General features: G+C 36.7%; 2 protein-coding genes across 2 annotated transcripts; both read right to left on the bottom strand.

The window, feature by feature from the left end:
- Positions 1 to 3361: 3361 nt before the first annotated feature.
- On the bottom strand, positions 3362 to 4468 carry LOC148186191 (uncharacterized). The gene is made up of 3 exons (XM_088071171.1): positions 4311 to 4468; positions 3978 to 4169; positions 3362 to 3538 (listed from the first exon to the last, which is right to left on the bottom strand). Exons 1-3 carry the CDS (start codon positions 4414 to 4416, stop codon positions 3387 to 3389), a joined length of 450 nt encoding a protein of 149 aa, XP_087927297.1. The 5' UTR covers positions 4417 to 4468; the 3' UTR covers positions 3362 to 3386.
- A 1355-nt stretch (positions 4469 to 5823) lies between these two features.
- mtfp1 (mitochondrial fission process 1) lies at positions 5824 to 15294 on the bottom strand. Its single transcript, XM_042509904.2, has 4 exons — positions 15135 to 15294; positions 10878 to 11005; positions 10122 to 10354; positions 5824 to 8681 (listed from the first exon to the last, which is right to left on the bottom strand). Exons 1-4 carry the CDS (start codon positions 15202 to 15204, stop codon positions 8615 to 8617), a joined length of 498 nt encoding a protein of 165 aa, XP_042365838.1. The 5' UTR covers positions 15205 to 15294; the 3' UTR covers positions 5824 to 8614.
- Positions 15295 to 16761: the final 1467 nt, after the last annotated feature.

Genomic DNA, 16761 nt, shown 5'->3' with positions numbered 1-16761 from the left:
TTGCAGTTTCTGTCAAATTCATTACCAAGTTGCTCATCACTTTTTTTCCAGGTTTTTGAAAGAAATTGCAGCCATTTGCTCAAGGTTCAAAAGTTTAAATATTTGCGAAAGGTGTCTGAAAGCAGCACAAAAAAAGTGATGCTGATGCAGATTTCAAAGGGTTAAACAAGAGTTTCTGTATCTTAGGAAACAGAGGAAACTGGATTACATTTAGTTTAATATAAAATGTTGAGCAGCATAGAAAGCTTTATGTATTAATCTACTACGCTTAAAATACACAGGATTAAATGAAGCATAATATTAGCTCGGATCAAAACATTTATTTTCTCAAAGTCTGAAAACCCAAACAAGGCAACTCAAATGAGACTTGAAGCTAAAGGCCAAGCAGCTTCACTCTGTACTTATATGGACCGCACAGTTAAAGCAAGAAAAGAGGATTACAACCAGCATTAGGAAAAGAAATTAAGGCATGACATGACTTTCTCTGAGTACAAGACATTTTTAATGAAACAGAATAAGTTCAGACAACAGATCAAATAAGAAATAAATTCAACGTAAAACGTCACAAAACCAAATATGCATACAGACATATTTTGCAGATTAAATTCAACATGATTTATCAAACAAACTTTTCTTCTTTTTATTGTACTTCACAAATCTCAAATAACAGAAATAATCCAATTTAGTATTATCTTATTGAAAGAAAATGTATAACATCTTATTGTATTCTGGCAAATATATTGCTGTTTTAATATTTTCCCACTGATATTATGCCTTATAATGTCATTACACACATTTTGCAAATTATGACTTGGTCCAGTGTGTGCACAGTAATTTAGGGATCATGTATCTGAAATGCACAATTACAAACTACAGTTTAAAACTCCATATAAACTAAAGCAAAAGTGAAAGATATTTATGTTTGCTTGTCCTGAGAGAGGACTTTTTCTGCATCTGGCAGTATGGATATCAGTGTGGGGGTGGAGGCATTTGAAAGGCTGGGAATTCTTGAAAAAAAAAAAAAAAGAAAAAAGCGGTAAAACTAGTGAGAGGGAGAGAGGGAGGTCTTTTGGCCACTTGTGGCCTTCACAAACCAGGCACCAATATAGAGGGACATGGCAATCTGAGTGACAGATGAACAATGCTCCCATTTTCCAGCCCCCTGCGAACAGGCCCATCCATCACAGGGGGGGAGATTAATTCAATTCATCAGCTTTTTGTCTCCTTGGGCCCCCTAATGCCACCTGATATTGCTCAAGGGGGACTTATAAATGTTTGTGCATTTGATCTGAGCCTGCTTGCTTGACACTGAATTAAAACATTACTCTTTACTCCTAGCACTACACTAGTTTCGCCAACAGCCCTGCCTGCCAATCCTGCCATAATTCTGATGAAGATGAATTCGTCTGAGGAGGAAAATGTTGGCTAAAGGCAGTGAACAATAACATAAACTGGAGTTTGCAAAGTGAGAAAAAGCTTTAGCTGGCGGTTACAAACAAAAATACAGGTGTTGTAAATGTTTCCTAGAAAAAGCTTTTAATGAAAATGCTGAACCATCACATTGCGGATGTTTTTTCTCAAGGCAGAGAAAAAATACAGCCACTTTGGGCTTATTAGCACAACACTGTTAAAGGCCTTCTGCACAATGAGTGATTTATTTGTTCAGGTTTGGGCAGTTTTATCTCTATTGGCCAACAAAAGAATATACAGTTTCTACATCTAAATGAAATAGCCTTTTTAATGATGTGTAACTGGCCAGAGATCAATGGATTTTCTTAATTAACCTAGAATTTAAGGAAGCCCAAAGAGGCAAGTGAGAAAAAGATAAATAAATTCTGATGGTTAATTTTCTAAGTGTGATAGATATTGTTTCTCTGCTTTGTTTGGTTTAAGAACAAGTACAAAATAAATAATGAACACAAACTATAAATAATAATAATTAGCTGTAATAATCTAAGTTCCCTAAAAAGGATCATTTGTGAAACAGGTGATTTTTAAAAAATATATATTATTATTATTTTGATTTTAACCAGAATTTTTCTCAGTTACTTTTTTCCATTCAGGAAAATTAGGTAGGGAAAAAATAAAGTTTTGGCAGGAGAATTTTTTGTCAGAATCACTTGCAAGTATCAAGTATTTATTGCTGTAATACAAATATCGACCATAAGTGGCTACCTTAGGTTCTAAATAGGACTCAAAATATTAATGTTGTCTCTGGTGAATTTTCAAGAATGACATTAAAGTATTGTTACATAACTTTCTAACACATATTAAATGTACCTTATGTTAGGAGTGCATGGAGAAATGTAAACACCTGGATAAAGACAAATGCTTTTAGGCTTATTTACAACATGGGGAAGAGGTGAACTGCAGCCTCTTGTGGCTAATATTTGTATTACAACACTTAGTCCTGCAGTCACCTGCCAAAACTTTTATCTGATCCGTTTTCACTGAATGAAAAAGGTAACTTAGAAATGATCATTGCCTAAAACTTTTAATTCACATCTTTTTTCACTGATGAAAAAACAAATGACCTGTTCTTATATTGTGAACACGGGATATAAAACAATTAAGATTTAGAAAATAGAATAGTTTTTTTCTTCTCAGGGCTCCTGTAAATATGACATTTCAACAAAATTATCATTTTCAAAGTTATGCTATCTATATATTGGTCTAAAGCCTGACTGAGGTTTAAGTCATGAAACTTATGCAAGTAATCACAGATCAGTGAGTCAAGAGGCATCAAGTCATGGCTTGAATCCACTGCACATATTAAAAATAAATACATTCACTCTATAGTGTCACACAAAGAAGGCATAGCTGTAGACCTGTGAAGAGGACAGGAAGCACAAACACAACATTAGTGCTGACCTCTAGTGGCCATTACAATAACTGAATAAAGGTGTCAACTAAGTTTTGCAAAGGAAGCCATTTACATGAAGTCAAACTACAGAACATCTGATATTCATTTTTAATAGATATATTTAATCTCTGCTACTGTCAACATGACAAACACTCATGCTATATGGCTGAGGAAGGCCTTTCTTATTCAGCCAAGAATACATACATGTAAAAGTGAATTTCTGTTTTTAGTATTCCACAATGAATAAATTAAAAAAAAGCTGTATACTACTTTTAAGAACACACTTTTTATACAGTTTAAATCATTTTCTTGGGCAGTTAAGCAGCTTTTACCATTAATCATTTCACTGATTTCGTCTGTTACTCTTCCTCTTTAGATTTAAGTAGAACATGCTGCATTAAAAGCATACATCGAATTTAAAGTGTGATTTCCATTCAGACACCGCCTCATATACAATTCATGCAGGCTTTCAAAGAAATGCAAAATGAGACTTGAGAATACTTTCTACACAAAGTCTTTTATTTTAAGCATAATCCTCCTTCTGAGGTTTATAGTGAATCCTGCCCCCTCTCCAGACACACATGTAATAGGCCATGCTCAGAGATCCCACTATAGACACCAGCAGGACGGCCACTACCAGGACGACTTTCCACACTGCCGATTCCTCTTCTTCATCTGAACCCATCGGGATATAACCAAAAAAGTGATGAGTGTTTGTAGAGACTATGATGCTCTGGATTATAAAATCAATCACATTTTATTTTTTTTTAGCACCTTTCAAACAAATCGAATGTAATTTAAAGTGCTTTACAGTTTGATTGAAGAAACAAAAACGAGATGGAATGAGCAAAAATGGATTTAAAAAAATAGAATAAGTAAAAACCATTAAAAAAAAAAGAATAAGTTTAAACCATGAAATTTTGATTGTAAAAAAAAGAGTTGAAGGATTTGAGGTGCCTTCCTGGTTCATAAGCTAAATCATCTCTGAGATGTAGTTTGGTGCAAGGCTGTGTTAAGCCTTATAAACTAATAAAATAATTTTAAAATCAATGCGAAAACTAACAGGCAGCCAATATAATTTTTTTTTTCGTTGTTGTTGTTGTTTCCAGCCCACCTTGTTCGTTCATAGCATATGGCTCTGGTGTTGTCAGCAAGTTCTGGTCCTCCACTGTCACCACTTCAACAACTTCTGGTGGGCTCAGAGGCCACATCCTCTCCACTACTGTCAGAGATTGTCCATCAGTGTCGTCATACTGTGAATTCTCGTCAGCAATAACCCATCTGCCATGGATGTACTGAGGAATACCTGTAGATGTTAAACAGTCAGGTGTGTGGTACAAAAGACGGCAGGAGGAATCTGATGTTGTATTTTCAGCATAAAGGTTCACAAGCAAAATGTAACTAAAATGAGTCCAACAGAGGACGGATATAAAAACGTTCATCTTACCTGGCCGAGCAGTCGATGAGGCCAAAAGAGCCAAGAACACAAGAACAAACATGACTGCGCTTAGTGGTAGTTGGACTTCCTTTAGCTCTTTATGTGGGCACTTCATCTATAGGATTGGCATCAGCTGTGGCCTCCTGACTCCATCAGCAGCCTGGTCTGATGTGCTTTGGGTGCTTTTATTTCATTGGTTAAACCGTCCCTTGAATTACACCTCTTTCATCTTAAAGTGACGGTCGGTTACTCAGGAAGTGGAAACTGTGCGTGCAGAAAAACCAAGTTGTTATGCTGCCACTTGAAATCACACTGCAGAGAGGTGTTCTCAGGAAGGCCTTAATGCAGACTGCGTTTGGATAATGCTTCAATATTTTCACTAAACTAAGCTGTCAATCATTATTCCCCAAAGCTGAAAAAGTGGATTTGCCTTACTTTTTTGCAAATAAATGTATTGTAGAGGTAGATAACTATAAAGATGATAATAAAAAAGAAAAAAAAAGACTTTATAGGTATAAAAAAGACTTTACAAGGACCCATAACATAACTCAGAGTCTGTTTAGACCTATTATGTAAGTGTTTTTGGTGATCCAATCACAAGTGTAAACAGCCACCAAAATGCATTTTGATCCAATAACACAAACCACCAGTCAGTATGGTCTGGGACACATTTGACCACCTATTTTTTATTGTGCATGCAAATGTCTCCTGATGTGTCCCTGACAATGCTACGAGCCTGTTAAGACCTGGTATTAGCATGTATTTTGGGGGATGCAATCTCAAGTGGACAGCACTAAATACAAGTGTGAACGATCACCAAGACGCATTTTGATCCAGTCACTCAAACCACTTAACAGTGTGGTCTGGGAAACATTTGACCACATATCTTTTGTAATGTAAATGCTTATATGTCCTTATATGCAGGGACAATGTCATTAGTGCAGGACAGTGTGGTTGTTTTGGTGACAGCGCACCAATGCGAATTGGACAAAGTGTTGCATGAACGCAACAACAACCAGATGTTTGATAGACACAGGTGTGAACAGCGATGTGTGAAATGATGTTTTCTTACAGCCCAATGCCAAGCATATAGTATTATATAAAGTAGAAACTAGTGCAAGGTCATAGTATTTAAAATTTTAAAACAGAAATACAGTAATAATAAAAACAATGTTAACACTAGTATGTCAAATATCTAAATATGTACAATGTGCTGAGTGTACAAAAATATAAAATTATGTGCCTTATGCTGTAGTGCAATATATAAAACTAGTCTGCAAAGTTAGAAATGTAAAATGTGTATGATGCGACAAGGTACAACACAATATATAAATAAGTAGGAATAACAATAAGAATATATAAAATGTAGATGTGAATGTAAGATGTGTTAAATATAAATTCAAGAGTTGAATGTTCAACTGTTCAAGAATTCAGGTCCTTGTAAAGTCTATTCAGGTAGAATTGTAAATTTTTTTTTTTTTTTTAAACTATGATTTATGATATTTAAAAGAAAAACCACACGCTCTTTTCATTATCGTTTAATTCACAACAGATTTTTTTTTTTCTCCAGTGTTTCAGAATAGAAGCTCTGCTGAATGTGGGTGTCTGTTGTACTGAAAGGAGCTCCAGCTTTCACATTTGAAAGAAAAAAATATCTACATTGTGAACTACACAGCACACAAGACAAAGATTGAGGTTTGATCTTTTTTTTCCAGTTAAGGCTGAAAGTGAGACTCATAAAACCCACTCACAAACATACTGCCACATAAGAAAACATCTAAAATGTTCCAAAAAAGTAAACTGTTGCTTTTCATTGACAGCATGCATCAATAAAAATACAGTGACGTTCTGTTTACAGTCTGAAATGTAAAAATGAATATGAATATAAAGAGATTTTCACAAGGGATGCACCAATATGCTTATTAAAGCAGGGAAAGCACAGTGTAATTAATAATATTAATTATAGGTATATTACACTAAGGTGGCCCAGTTCCAGAGCCATGTTACAATATACAATTAATCACTGGCTTACTGGGACACTCTAAGAAACTATGTTTAGACTTTGACTTGGGTGTTGCTTACACTTTTGCTTTTCTGGCTATGACAAGTCAGACATGAAAAAGGTCTCTGCTGTTAAACTGAAGGTGAAAGTAAGCCCTGATCTCATTTCAAACACCGGATCCTTGAGCACACGTGTTTCGATCATTTGAAAAGCCAATAAAAAGACGTTGTGCGTTGATCTGGTCTTGTCAATAAATATTATTAAACAGGTTGCATCAGCAAGCACAAACATAACTGGTGCACCCCAAGTTTTCACAATCTTGTCTTTCAGCATATGTCTCTCCGTGACAAAGTGAACCACATCCTTCATAACAAGGAGAATATGGTGTGACACAAAAATTATTGCTGGAAAAGTACACTGGTGTACACTGACAGAAAAAAACGGTAATGATAACCATTCTTAATACAGTATGTTCCTCTTTGTTCATCCAAATTTCAAGCTACATTTAGTATCAGATTCCCCTGTTTATTTCACAATATTATGTAACCACATACCTTATTTTTAAATAGAGAAAATAATCCCTGCAATCTTCCCAAGTTTCCCTTGCATAGTTTAGCATGAAATACAGTATATGACTTGGCTCCTCAAAGAAAAGCATTGGAAATACTAGAGACATACAGTACCTTTGTATTTCAAAAGAATCCCTTTAACCCATGTCTGCATAGATGCAACACTGGCCTAAACAAGTATGTGAGACACTATATTTAATGTACTTTTGCTGGAAGGAAATCTCTACTTTTGTGCATCAATGAGGAATACATGTTAAAAATTGTACAATAAAGCTTAAAACTTGTTTATAGGAGAGATATTTCAAAGCAGCTTGGCCGCTGATGCAAGAAAGACTGGTTTTAATTAGTTACACGTCTGAAACTCGTATGTTTAACATATTCAGACTAACAAGTTCAATAATTCTACATTGTCTGCCTACAGACCTATTAAATGACTGTTTAGATAATGGTGAGAAATAATTCAGTTACTCAGGAAATACTACTTGAAATTACTGCAAGTATTCCTAATTTAAAAGGCGGGTCCATTATTTCTGTTTTATTTTTAAGGTTTATATTATTCTAGCTTTTTTGAGAATTGTGTGTTATCAATTATCCATATTAGCTCTTTTTCTGTAACCAGCATGGAAGCTAAATAATATACTGCTGTGGACGCCAGATTAGTTTGAATCCCGAAGTCACACAATAACAAAAATGAAGCAGTGACAAGCAACTCCTGTGTTCTGCGAGGTAAAATGACTGAAAGGGCTGTCTGGTGGTGAAAAAAAAAAAATCATACTATGGATAAGTACCTCTACAGCCTTACTTTAAAAAGTCCGAACTAATCCTTTCAGTCCTTATTTTTCAGCAATCAGCACCACCACTCTAACTTGCATCACTGCCTTTTGCCAACAGCTGAGAGGTTGTTTCAATTTGTAAAACCCAAAAAAGAATGCAAAAAACATTGGACCTGCCCTTTAAGAGACCCACATACCACATAGAATAAAACAGATTGTAACTGTGATTTAAAAAATACTCCCAGTGCAAACCTTGGCTCCCATAACCAACAAAAAGGTAGAATGAAACATTGAAAAAGTGCATCACAAGACACTTGAAACAGCTATTCGAAGTAACAGACACCAAAAAACCAAACAAAAACAGGCAAAGACGAACTTGAAGTTATGAATAAGAGGGACATTATGGCAAACTGGCTTTTTGGCCTGTCAGTACAGTACCACTGCATATGGTTACCGAGCACAGTCAGTGTGGGTTTGTATTTCATCACCTTGACATCTGGATATGAGGTGAGCTCACGGCTCTGAACCACGAGGGCAACCTTAGATGCTTTCTCTGTGAGGAGGATCACAGGAATATAACAGCACAACGTATCCCTCCTGAAGAATACTTTAAAAAGCAGGATTTCACTGTGAATATTTATACACATTTCATACTGTTACATTCCTGTTCAAGCATATTTTGGCGTCGCTACACAGATTGCCCTGAGAGGTTGAAGTAAAGGATCCCCACGAGGATATTTCACGAAGCAGGATTTAACTTTTAACAACTTAACTTATATAAATGTTATAATTCTGAAATAAAAATCAATTTTTATTATATGTATCTCTGACTAACAGCGGAGTCTTGCTCCATGAAATTCTTCTTCACACTTCTTTAGTGCTTCACAGTGCTGAATAACCAGCACAGGTCTTTGCAGAGGAGACTGGTCTCTACCCAGAAGGGGATAATATGTCCTGCATGACCTGTCCTTACTTGTGCTTCTCTTCCTCACCGTAGACCTTCCGAAGGCTCGAGTCGAGCAGGAAATCCACCGACCTACAGGGCACGGAAAGTGTGTGGACATTGTGGTGTTAGATACATAATGCAGCTTTTCTAAATCCAATTCATTAAAGTAGACGTGATCTGTGAAAACTTCTCTTTGCTTCACAAGAGCAGCCGTAGCAATAAAGGCAAGAGGAGCTAAAATGCTGGAGTGTAACTTCTTTGCTGTTGTCCTTGGTTGGACATTTGTGCAAAGACCAGCATCCTTTTTTACTACCTGAGAACAAAAATGCGAATTAAGTTGAATGTGGGAATAATAACCTTTATTTTCATGTTAAAGCCAAACTTTAGAGTTGCATTATTTAAAATATTCTGACCACCTCTAAATGGAGGAATGTCTGTCATGCATTGCAATGTGCTATTATGTTTAGGTTTGTAAGACAAGGGGCAAAAACTGATGCACTCAGCTTAATATTAAAGCTCCAAACTATTTGTCATAATTTTGATAATGACAGCAAATTTTTTGATTTACATAATTAATTTCTAAAGCATGAATATAACTGAAGAGGCTACTATCTACTCTATATTTATATCTATACATCTTTTTCTAAATATCAATATTTTAAGACCAAAAACAATATGGTTAGTTTAATACCTGTATTCTGTGGCACTCAGCCCCAAACCCATTTGTTCCTACTTAAGATACAAAAACATCTGATAAACATATAGTGTCAGTCATTTCCTAAAACAACTGAGCACTGTAGTCCTAGTCCACATGGACTCTGGTATTTCTTTTAAATTTGGGGTTTTCACTCCTTCCTTCTCAAAAAAAAGATTCCCATCCACTCAAGCACTGTTAAAAAAATCTTTGTCCAAATGAAACTGCAAAATCACAACTAAAGTGCTGCCAACAGCATGCAAAACCAACTGTCAGTGATGCATTATTCCTAAAGCCAGCAAAGAAGAAGACGATGTTGGCCAGTCAGCAGCCCAAAAAGAAGCTGTTACCAGAAGTCTACCTGGAGCAGGGACCTCTCAATCGATTCTGAACTTTAAGTTTACTATAATGAAAAAGTAACTGTACATTAATGTGTAAACTTGTAAAAAGTTCTGTTGGTGAGGTGAGAGCCAACACTAATTTGGTCACATCCTCCTCTGCACGAAACATCGCCTAATTCGTGACACCTCATAAGGAGATAACAGAAAACAACAAAAACTTGTCCCTGAATATTAATGTGTGGACGAAAGGCCAAATGCATAGGAAAGCTACGTTTTCAAATATACTTGTGTGCGTGTGGACTAGGCCATAGATTTTAACAAACATCACCCACAAAGGACCAATAGTGGGGAAAAATTTTATCAGCTGATTCATACACATTTGGTGCTCTGGTTAGTATTTCCAGCAGCAGGACTGGGCCTTAAATTTAAACCTTAAATAATGAGTAACATACAAAATCAATATTTATACAAAACAACAAATACATGTGTGCCAACCTGTCAATAGGAGTGATGATGAAGGGGATTGTAGAGAGGCCTATAGCTGTAGTGGTCCACTTCCGGACTGGTAGAGGCCACTTGGTGGTTCTGCCCAGCAGATATAGTGACCCAGCACACACACGGTTAATGGTGAAGCCCGGGATGATCACAGAGGCAAGAGCCTGCCACACGAACGTGTCCACCACTGCCACCGCTACCCGTGTTGTCTTCCCTGGGTTGTCCCCGTGGGCCTTGAGGAACAGATGGAGTGTCAAAAAATGAGGCTGGTCACAGCTATCACAGTTAGGTTTTCAAACACACTGGGTGCAAATAAAAATATGATAATTCCATTTCTAATTTTAACTCCTACTTTCTCAGTTTTAGCTTCTTTATCAGGGGCTTCTTTATTCATCAACATTTTTCCCCAACCTGTTTGGCATGTAACTCCTTCCAACAAAGCAAAGTTTACTTTCAGCTAAAGAGTGATGTTTAAACTTAATTTAAATAATTTCTGGAGTCCTAAGGCTGTAAAAGTTTCCTATAAGTCACAAGAAAAAAAGCAAAGAATGGAGACCTTTATGTAGTAGAAATACCTCTTTCTGCTTTCTGTTAATGCATCTCGTAACCCCATAGATTCATCTGCTAATCCTGTGTAAGCCTCGATCTAAAGTGATACTGACCTAATATTCATTTATACCCCTTTCTCATTACACAATAACTGAACATGAACAATATTTGTATTAATAAAGAGCACATACAAAGATAATATCTTACCACAGCTGCTTTCTTCCCTTTGTCAACAGCATCAGCAGTGACGTACGCGGTGGCCACGGCATAGCTGCCCCATACGAAACTCACTGGTACCAGAGCACGAAAAGCCTCCCCGACCTCATTGGCGTAGCCTGTGGGCATACATTAAAAAATAAATGACAGTTAAACCTTCTTGGTCTTCTTTAAAGGCAGCATAACCTATAAAAAAGTAACTTAGGTTTAATTTAAGCATGAAAAAGCCTTTTAGTAGTGTCACAACTGGGAGCACTTGTGGTGTGGTGTAGTGTCTCCAAATTCCAGCACATATATCCTGAAACATACAAGAACCTAATAAACCTCAACTTTATCTCTGACATTGTCTCAGTGAAAATGGAGAGCAACATTTGGAGATTTATGCAAAAGCCATTCAACATGGAGGGAATGACTCAAACGCCCTTGTTCCCTTATTAAAAAGTCACCTGTGCCATACGCCACAGTAAATGTATAAACCAGTGGTAAAATTAACTCCAGTCACACGGGAAGTATTATCTCTAGTTTAATGACAACAAAGCTACCAGAGCGTGGTGAGATCAAATTCTGATGCAGCTGTTGCAAAGACTATACTGAGCTGATGAAAGCCCTTATCTTACAAGCACATCACAGCCAAAGAAACACTGACTGGTGACGATTTATTTTATCCGTAGCAACAGTCTTTGGCTGAATCGATTAGAGACAATCATTAGAAGTCAGTGAAGTACACATTTCTTAGTTTTGAGTCGGACTTTGCTTGATTAACACCTCAAAAACTAATCTTTATTCTCCATTTATGGCAATCAAATCAAAATCAGATCCAGATTATAGATTTCTGTTTCAATTTAGATAATCCCCATAACTACTCAGTGGATTTTCAAATACACACAAGATTTTTATCTTAGGTGTCAACTGAGACTTAGTTTGGAAAATCTGGATGATTTAAATCTCCCAAAGCAGTATCATCAAGTGCTTGATGGTTATCACTATGAGTTATATTAATTTAGTCAATACAGGCCTCAGCCTGATGTCACCTTCGATAAAAACAGAGAGAGCACAGGTATCTGCAGATGCCCTGAGTAGGGATGCTCCTAACAACTAATTTCTGTGATATTTAGCAATAAATTTAGACTAATCGACTTGTCTAAAAGTAAGAAAACCCTAAGCTAACAGCCAAAACTGAGCATGACTTAATCTATAAGGTTAAAAACTTAACTAAAAAAAATATTGTATATACTATAACAGTCATTTGAAATCGTTAATAACGTTTTTCAATGGCCAAAAGCAAATTTAAATGCAGCTTAAATGTGTGGCACCATGCATTATCCTATAAAACCTGACAAGTACTCACAAAGAGTTAACAACAAACACCACACAAACACTGACGCACACAGACTTCAGTAAAAGGATGCAGGAGTGAATCATGCTTCCCTAACTCCAGTAGGAGTGAAAATCCCACGACAGCTTTGTTTTTAACTATTGTTTCCAAGCAATAGACAAAGAGCACATCAAAACCAAGGACTTAGATCATCTAAGATTGAGCAATACTGCTAACAGTCATTATGAAGTCAAACTCAGCACAGTCCTTGTGCCATCCACAAGGACATTTCCGGCACACTTAATGATTCAGGAAAGAGGGTGAGAGAAATTCTGCACATCACAACAAAAATTGCAGTTGCAAGTGAGTGCTAATAAAAAAAAAAAAAGTTTGCAAAAGCATGCACGTCCAGACAACGAAAAAAATAGGTACTGGACAATTACACAAGAAAAAACTGAGTACGAACATTAGAATATGCAGTGGACAGTGGACACACTAGACATCAGACAAGAGTACAATCAGAGTCACACCTTCTGATAATAAATGCTTTTAACTCAAAATTTTAAGTTTGCGTAATGGCTTAAACAAATTGGAATTATAAACAGAATTTAGATTAAAAAAAAAATCATTGATGCTTTTCCTGTGCTTTCCCTACGATGGCAAGTCAAAACGTCTGCTGGGACAGGGCTGGAAAAAGGAACAAGACCACTTTATGGAACTGAGTCTTGGCTCGAGGCTGCTTGCTTTAATACTGTAGCAGTGAAATGACAGCAAAGTAACGACTGAATCTGGAGCTCCAGAAGCACCTGTGAGCAAACGCTGATAAGAGCTGTATAATAAAACCTGATAACAGATGAGATTAGCTTCCAGCAAAGCACTCAGTTAATAACAAAATATGCCATGCCCTGGCATAATAGGCACGGGTCCGATTCTGACCTGTGAGCAAAGGCTTCAATTACCCTTTGTGATTCACTATTTCACAGGTTCAGTGTGAAGGATTTAGAGGGATATATAGGCAGTATGTTTTCTTACGTGTAGAAATTGAAATAGGAAGCGATCCGTTTTATTTTAATATTTGATTGTACAATGAGCTGTTTTAAAAACGATTTGAAATGTGAAACTGCATTTTTCAACGTTTTTACAGGTTTTAATCACTTTTTTTTAATATCAGTGAAATGTGGTTTGTGCATAGAAACTTGAGGGGTAGTGATGAATGCATTTCAAAAAAGGTATTTCAGGATTTCCCTGCTTGTTCAGTTGAGTAAAACTGCCACATTTCACGTTAAATCCAGTCTTTGTTGCATAACCACTATCCCACTTTTTTCACAGCAATAAAAAAATAATCCTTTCCAGGCACTCAAAAGATTTCCAAGGATTCCAGTGATGGGCAGAAATGCATTTTGGCAAACATTTGTGCTGAGGTATGACATGAAAGCAACCATTTCAAGGGAGAAGATATCACAAGTTGAGTATTTTATATATATATACACACACATACATACAGTATATATAGTATGAAGTGTTTCAACTGTCACACGACTAATGTCACTTTTCAATTCCTTTTCTAATAAATTAATATTACATTAATGTAAAATTTTAATATCTGAACTGACAAGTTCACTGACAAGCTTTCCATTTAAAATACCCATTTTTGTCCCTATGTTGCACTATTATTTTCAACTTTAAATGTTTCAACTCAAAACATGCCTTGTTATCGAGACCAACATAACACAAATATTAGAAACTTCTGTTTATAACATTCCTGTTTCCTGAAGAACTATATGCCATGGAAAAAAATTACTTTCTGTTTGAGAATCAGAGAAACTAACTTTGACCAAAAGTGGCAAAAATGGACTATATTTAAGGTTAAATCCCAGCCTTGAACTTAAAGGAGAAGAAGAATGGGGGTAGGAAGGAAAACAAAACAAAAAAAAAAAAACCTAACAATTAAGGAACATCCCCCCCAGGATGCTACTATGTTATTACTATTACAACTATTATCAACTATTACGTTCACCCCTTATTCATTAAATGATTTTTTAAAAATTATTTATTTATTTTTTTTTTTTTTAATTATATTTTTTTCTCTCTTTTTCTTTTGATATTTGAAAATGACTAAATAAAAAGTTGAAAAAAAAAAAATAACATTCCTGTTTACACGCATGTCAGACTAGAAATGAAGATATCCCCTGCACAGCCAGGATTAAAGATGAAAGCAAACAGATTATGATTTTATGATGGGGATAAACAGATTCACATGACATGACATGGATAAGGTGGTCACTGCTGGCCGATGAAAGCTGCGGGGGAGCAGGAGCTTTCAGGCACCAGGGGCCACAGCAGCCTCCACAGAGGAAACTGCTGCAGTGTGGATGTCCTTCAACTGTTTACTTATTTATTTATTTATTTTACTGCACGTGCCTTTGTCAGCTAACAGCCCATTGGGTGATAGTGTAACCCATGTCAGTATCGACCTCAGTTTTTCAATCAGAGAAGGACAGCAATGGAAACAGGAAGTTGTACCTATCCCAGCAGTGTCAGCTTTCAGTCTGGTGCTAGCTGAGGGCGTTTTTTTGTGGGGGTTTTTTTTAGTGGTTGAGTGTGACTCACTGGTTTCAACTTGCTTAACAACTGCCTTTCTATAGACAAACCTTAACTACAGAGACAACTATAACTCCACATGTTAGCTAACATTATGGAAAAAAAGCACAAACACTAATATCCAGTCTTGGCCGTCGTCCATTACGTCCTATAGTAACAAAATGACCTTGCTATAAATACATTAAACAGTGGTTAGCCTGCTATGCTAACTTTGAGCACACAGCTCCAGGGTCGCGTTAACTCTCTGTCCTGTGCTGTTCACGTATTACAGTCTGATCAGGGAAAACAGCTGACTGAGCCGCCGCAAACTATACAAAGACGACACTACATACCTAAGAAGCGGACCCATGTGTCGCGGTAAATGTCGACCGCTTTGCTTGGTTTTTCTTCAATGGGATCCATGCTTTCCTTCCTCTACTCCATCCCCGAGTGCTGTGCTTTTCGGGATCAGTATGAGCAGTGAGAAAGCCGACACACGGCAGCGGCCGTGAAGGGGGCGTGATCTTAAAGGGGCCGTCAACTCCCAAATTACATACAGGGCCTAAATCAAACACTGCTCAAAATGGGCAAAATAAATAAATAATAATCGACAACTACGGAGCTCCTATAGGGACACTCGCGAGAAAAAAATAGATGGTGGGAAAAAATGATTCTGGAAATAAAATTTGATTGTGGTTTGAAGCAAAAAAAAAAAAAATAATGACAGGGAAAACAAAAAGAAATGATGGTGGAAAAAAATGATTCTGGAAATAAAATTTGATTGTGGTTAGAAGCAAAAAAAAAAAATGGTGATGAGAAAAATGATGGTGGAAAAAAAATTCTCAATGAAGTTTCTTTATTTTCCTGAGAAAATTTTTACTTCCCCCGAGAAATTTCTCTCAAGAAAATGTTGTGGGAGAACATGAAATTTTTTTTCTACCATCAGTTTTTTCCAACATCATTTTTTGGACCGAGAGCTGTTCCTCTACCAAGCCTTCTTATGGCTAATGTCCAGTCAAAGGGGAATAAAGTGGATGAAATGTGATTGAGGTTCACTCATCAATGGGAGAGCTGGGACATTTTCACAGCGACACGGTTAACCCCTAACATTCTGGATCAAGCTATTGCATTGGATTGGCAGACTTAGTGCACTTAAAGGGCTCTGGGCAGAAATTGTTGGGAACCATAAGGACACAAGATTCTGATGCAAATTCAAAAAAATGCACTGCAGGAAATGAATGATGCCATCAGCAGCAACATGCCCAAACAGCTGAATGGAATTGTCATAGTAGCTGGTGATTTAAATCAACTCAGCCTTCAGCTCGGGGTGCAACCCACTGGGAGAAGCTCCACTGATGTCTGCTCCAGAAATGAACATTGCACAGGCTGCTCCTATCCAGCAAACACAAACCGTCATGCAGCCAGGTCACCTGCACAGCCAGAGAGAGGTAAGATACTGAGTAAAGGTTAGGGATAGATATCATTTGAGTTTTATTGTTAAAAAATAGACATTTTAATAGAATTTTTAAGAGCAAAACAGAATTATTAATTAAAATTGGAAAACAAAATAAACAACCTTGGCTCTGCCTGGTCAAGCATTAAAGCCATTGCAGGCCTCAGTCACTCAAAAAACAGCAGCGCTGTCACTTTAGATGGCTTTGACTCAGATTTTGATCTGCAAATGCTCTTAATTGTTTGTATTCTCAATTTGATACTTTTGATTTTAGCAAAAAAATACAGAGAGTGAGTAAAAAACAAGGCAATCAGCACTTTAATATTGAGCAAAAATACATTGAAAAGGCCTTCTTTTCCAAAAGAACAAATAAAAGTCACAGACCTGACAACATTTATGGCACAAGGATATGTGCTGTCCCCTCTCTTGTTCAGTTTGTAAAACCAAGCAATACAAAAACAGCTTTGTCCCAGCAGCCATCGGTGAGATCAGTAAGTCATAGCAACACAGCTCTGATGATGTAGGAG

The sequence above is a fragment of the Plectropomus leopardus genome, chromosome 20 (assembly GCF_026936395.1).
Source record: "Plectropomus leopardus strain MGB_pleo_1.0 chromosome 20, ASM2693639v1, whole genome shotgun sequence".
NCBI classification, from domain to species: Eukaryota; Metazoa; Chordata; class Actinopteri; order Perciformes; family Serranidae; genus Plectropomus; species Plectropomus leopardus.
The sequence above is the reverse complement of the archived record's forward strand: the minus strand, read 5'-3'. Positions and strand labels throughout refer to the sequence as shown.

What these genes read in the sequence shown, in the direction of transcription:
- mtfp1 (XM_042509904.2), bottom strand. Translation starts at nt 15,204, where the DNA reads ATGGATCCCATTGAAGAAAAACCAAGCAAAGCGGTCGACATTTACCGC. An exon ending in AAGGGAAGAAAGCAGCTGTG is followed by an intron (nt 10,355 to 10,877) that starts GTAAGATATTAT and finishes CTGTTCCTCAAG; the next exon opens with GCCCACGGGGACAACCCAGG. An exon ending in ATCATCACTCCTATTGACAG is followed by an intron (nt 8,682 to 10,121) that starts GTTGGCACACAT and finishes CGTGCCCTGTAG; the next exon opens with GTCGGTGGATTTCCTGCTCG.
- LOC148186191 (XM_088071171.1), bottom strand. Translation starts at nt 4,416, where the DNA reads ATGAAGTGCCCACATAAAGAGCTAAAGGAAGTCCAACTACCACTAAGC. An exon ending in CTCATCGACTGCTCGGCCAG is followed by an intron (nt 4,170 to 4,310) that starts GTAAGATGAACG and finishes TAACATCTACAG; the next exon opens with GTATTCCTCAGTACATCCAT. An exon ending in ATATGCTATGAACGAACAAG is followed by an intron (nt 3,539 to 3,977) that starts GTGGGCTGGAAA and finishes CGATGGGTTCAG; the next exon opens with ATGAAGAAGAGGAATCGGCA.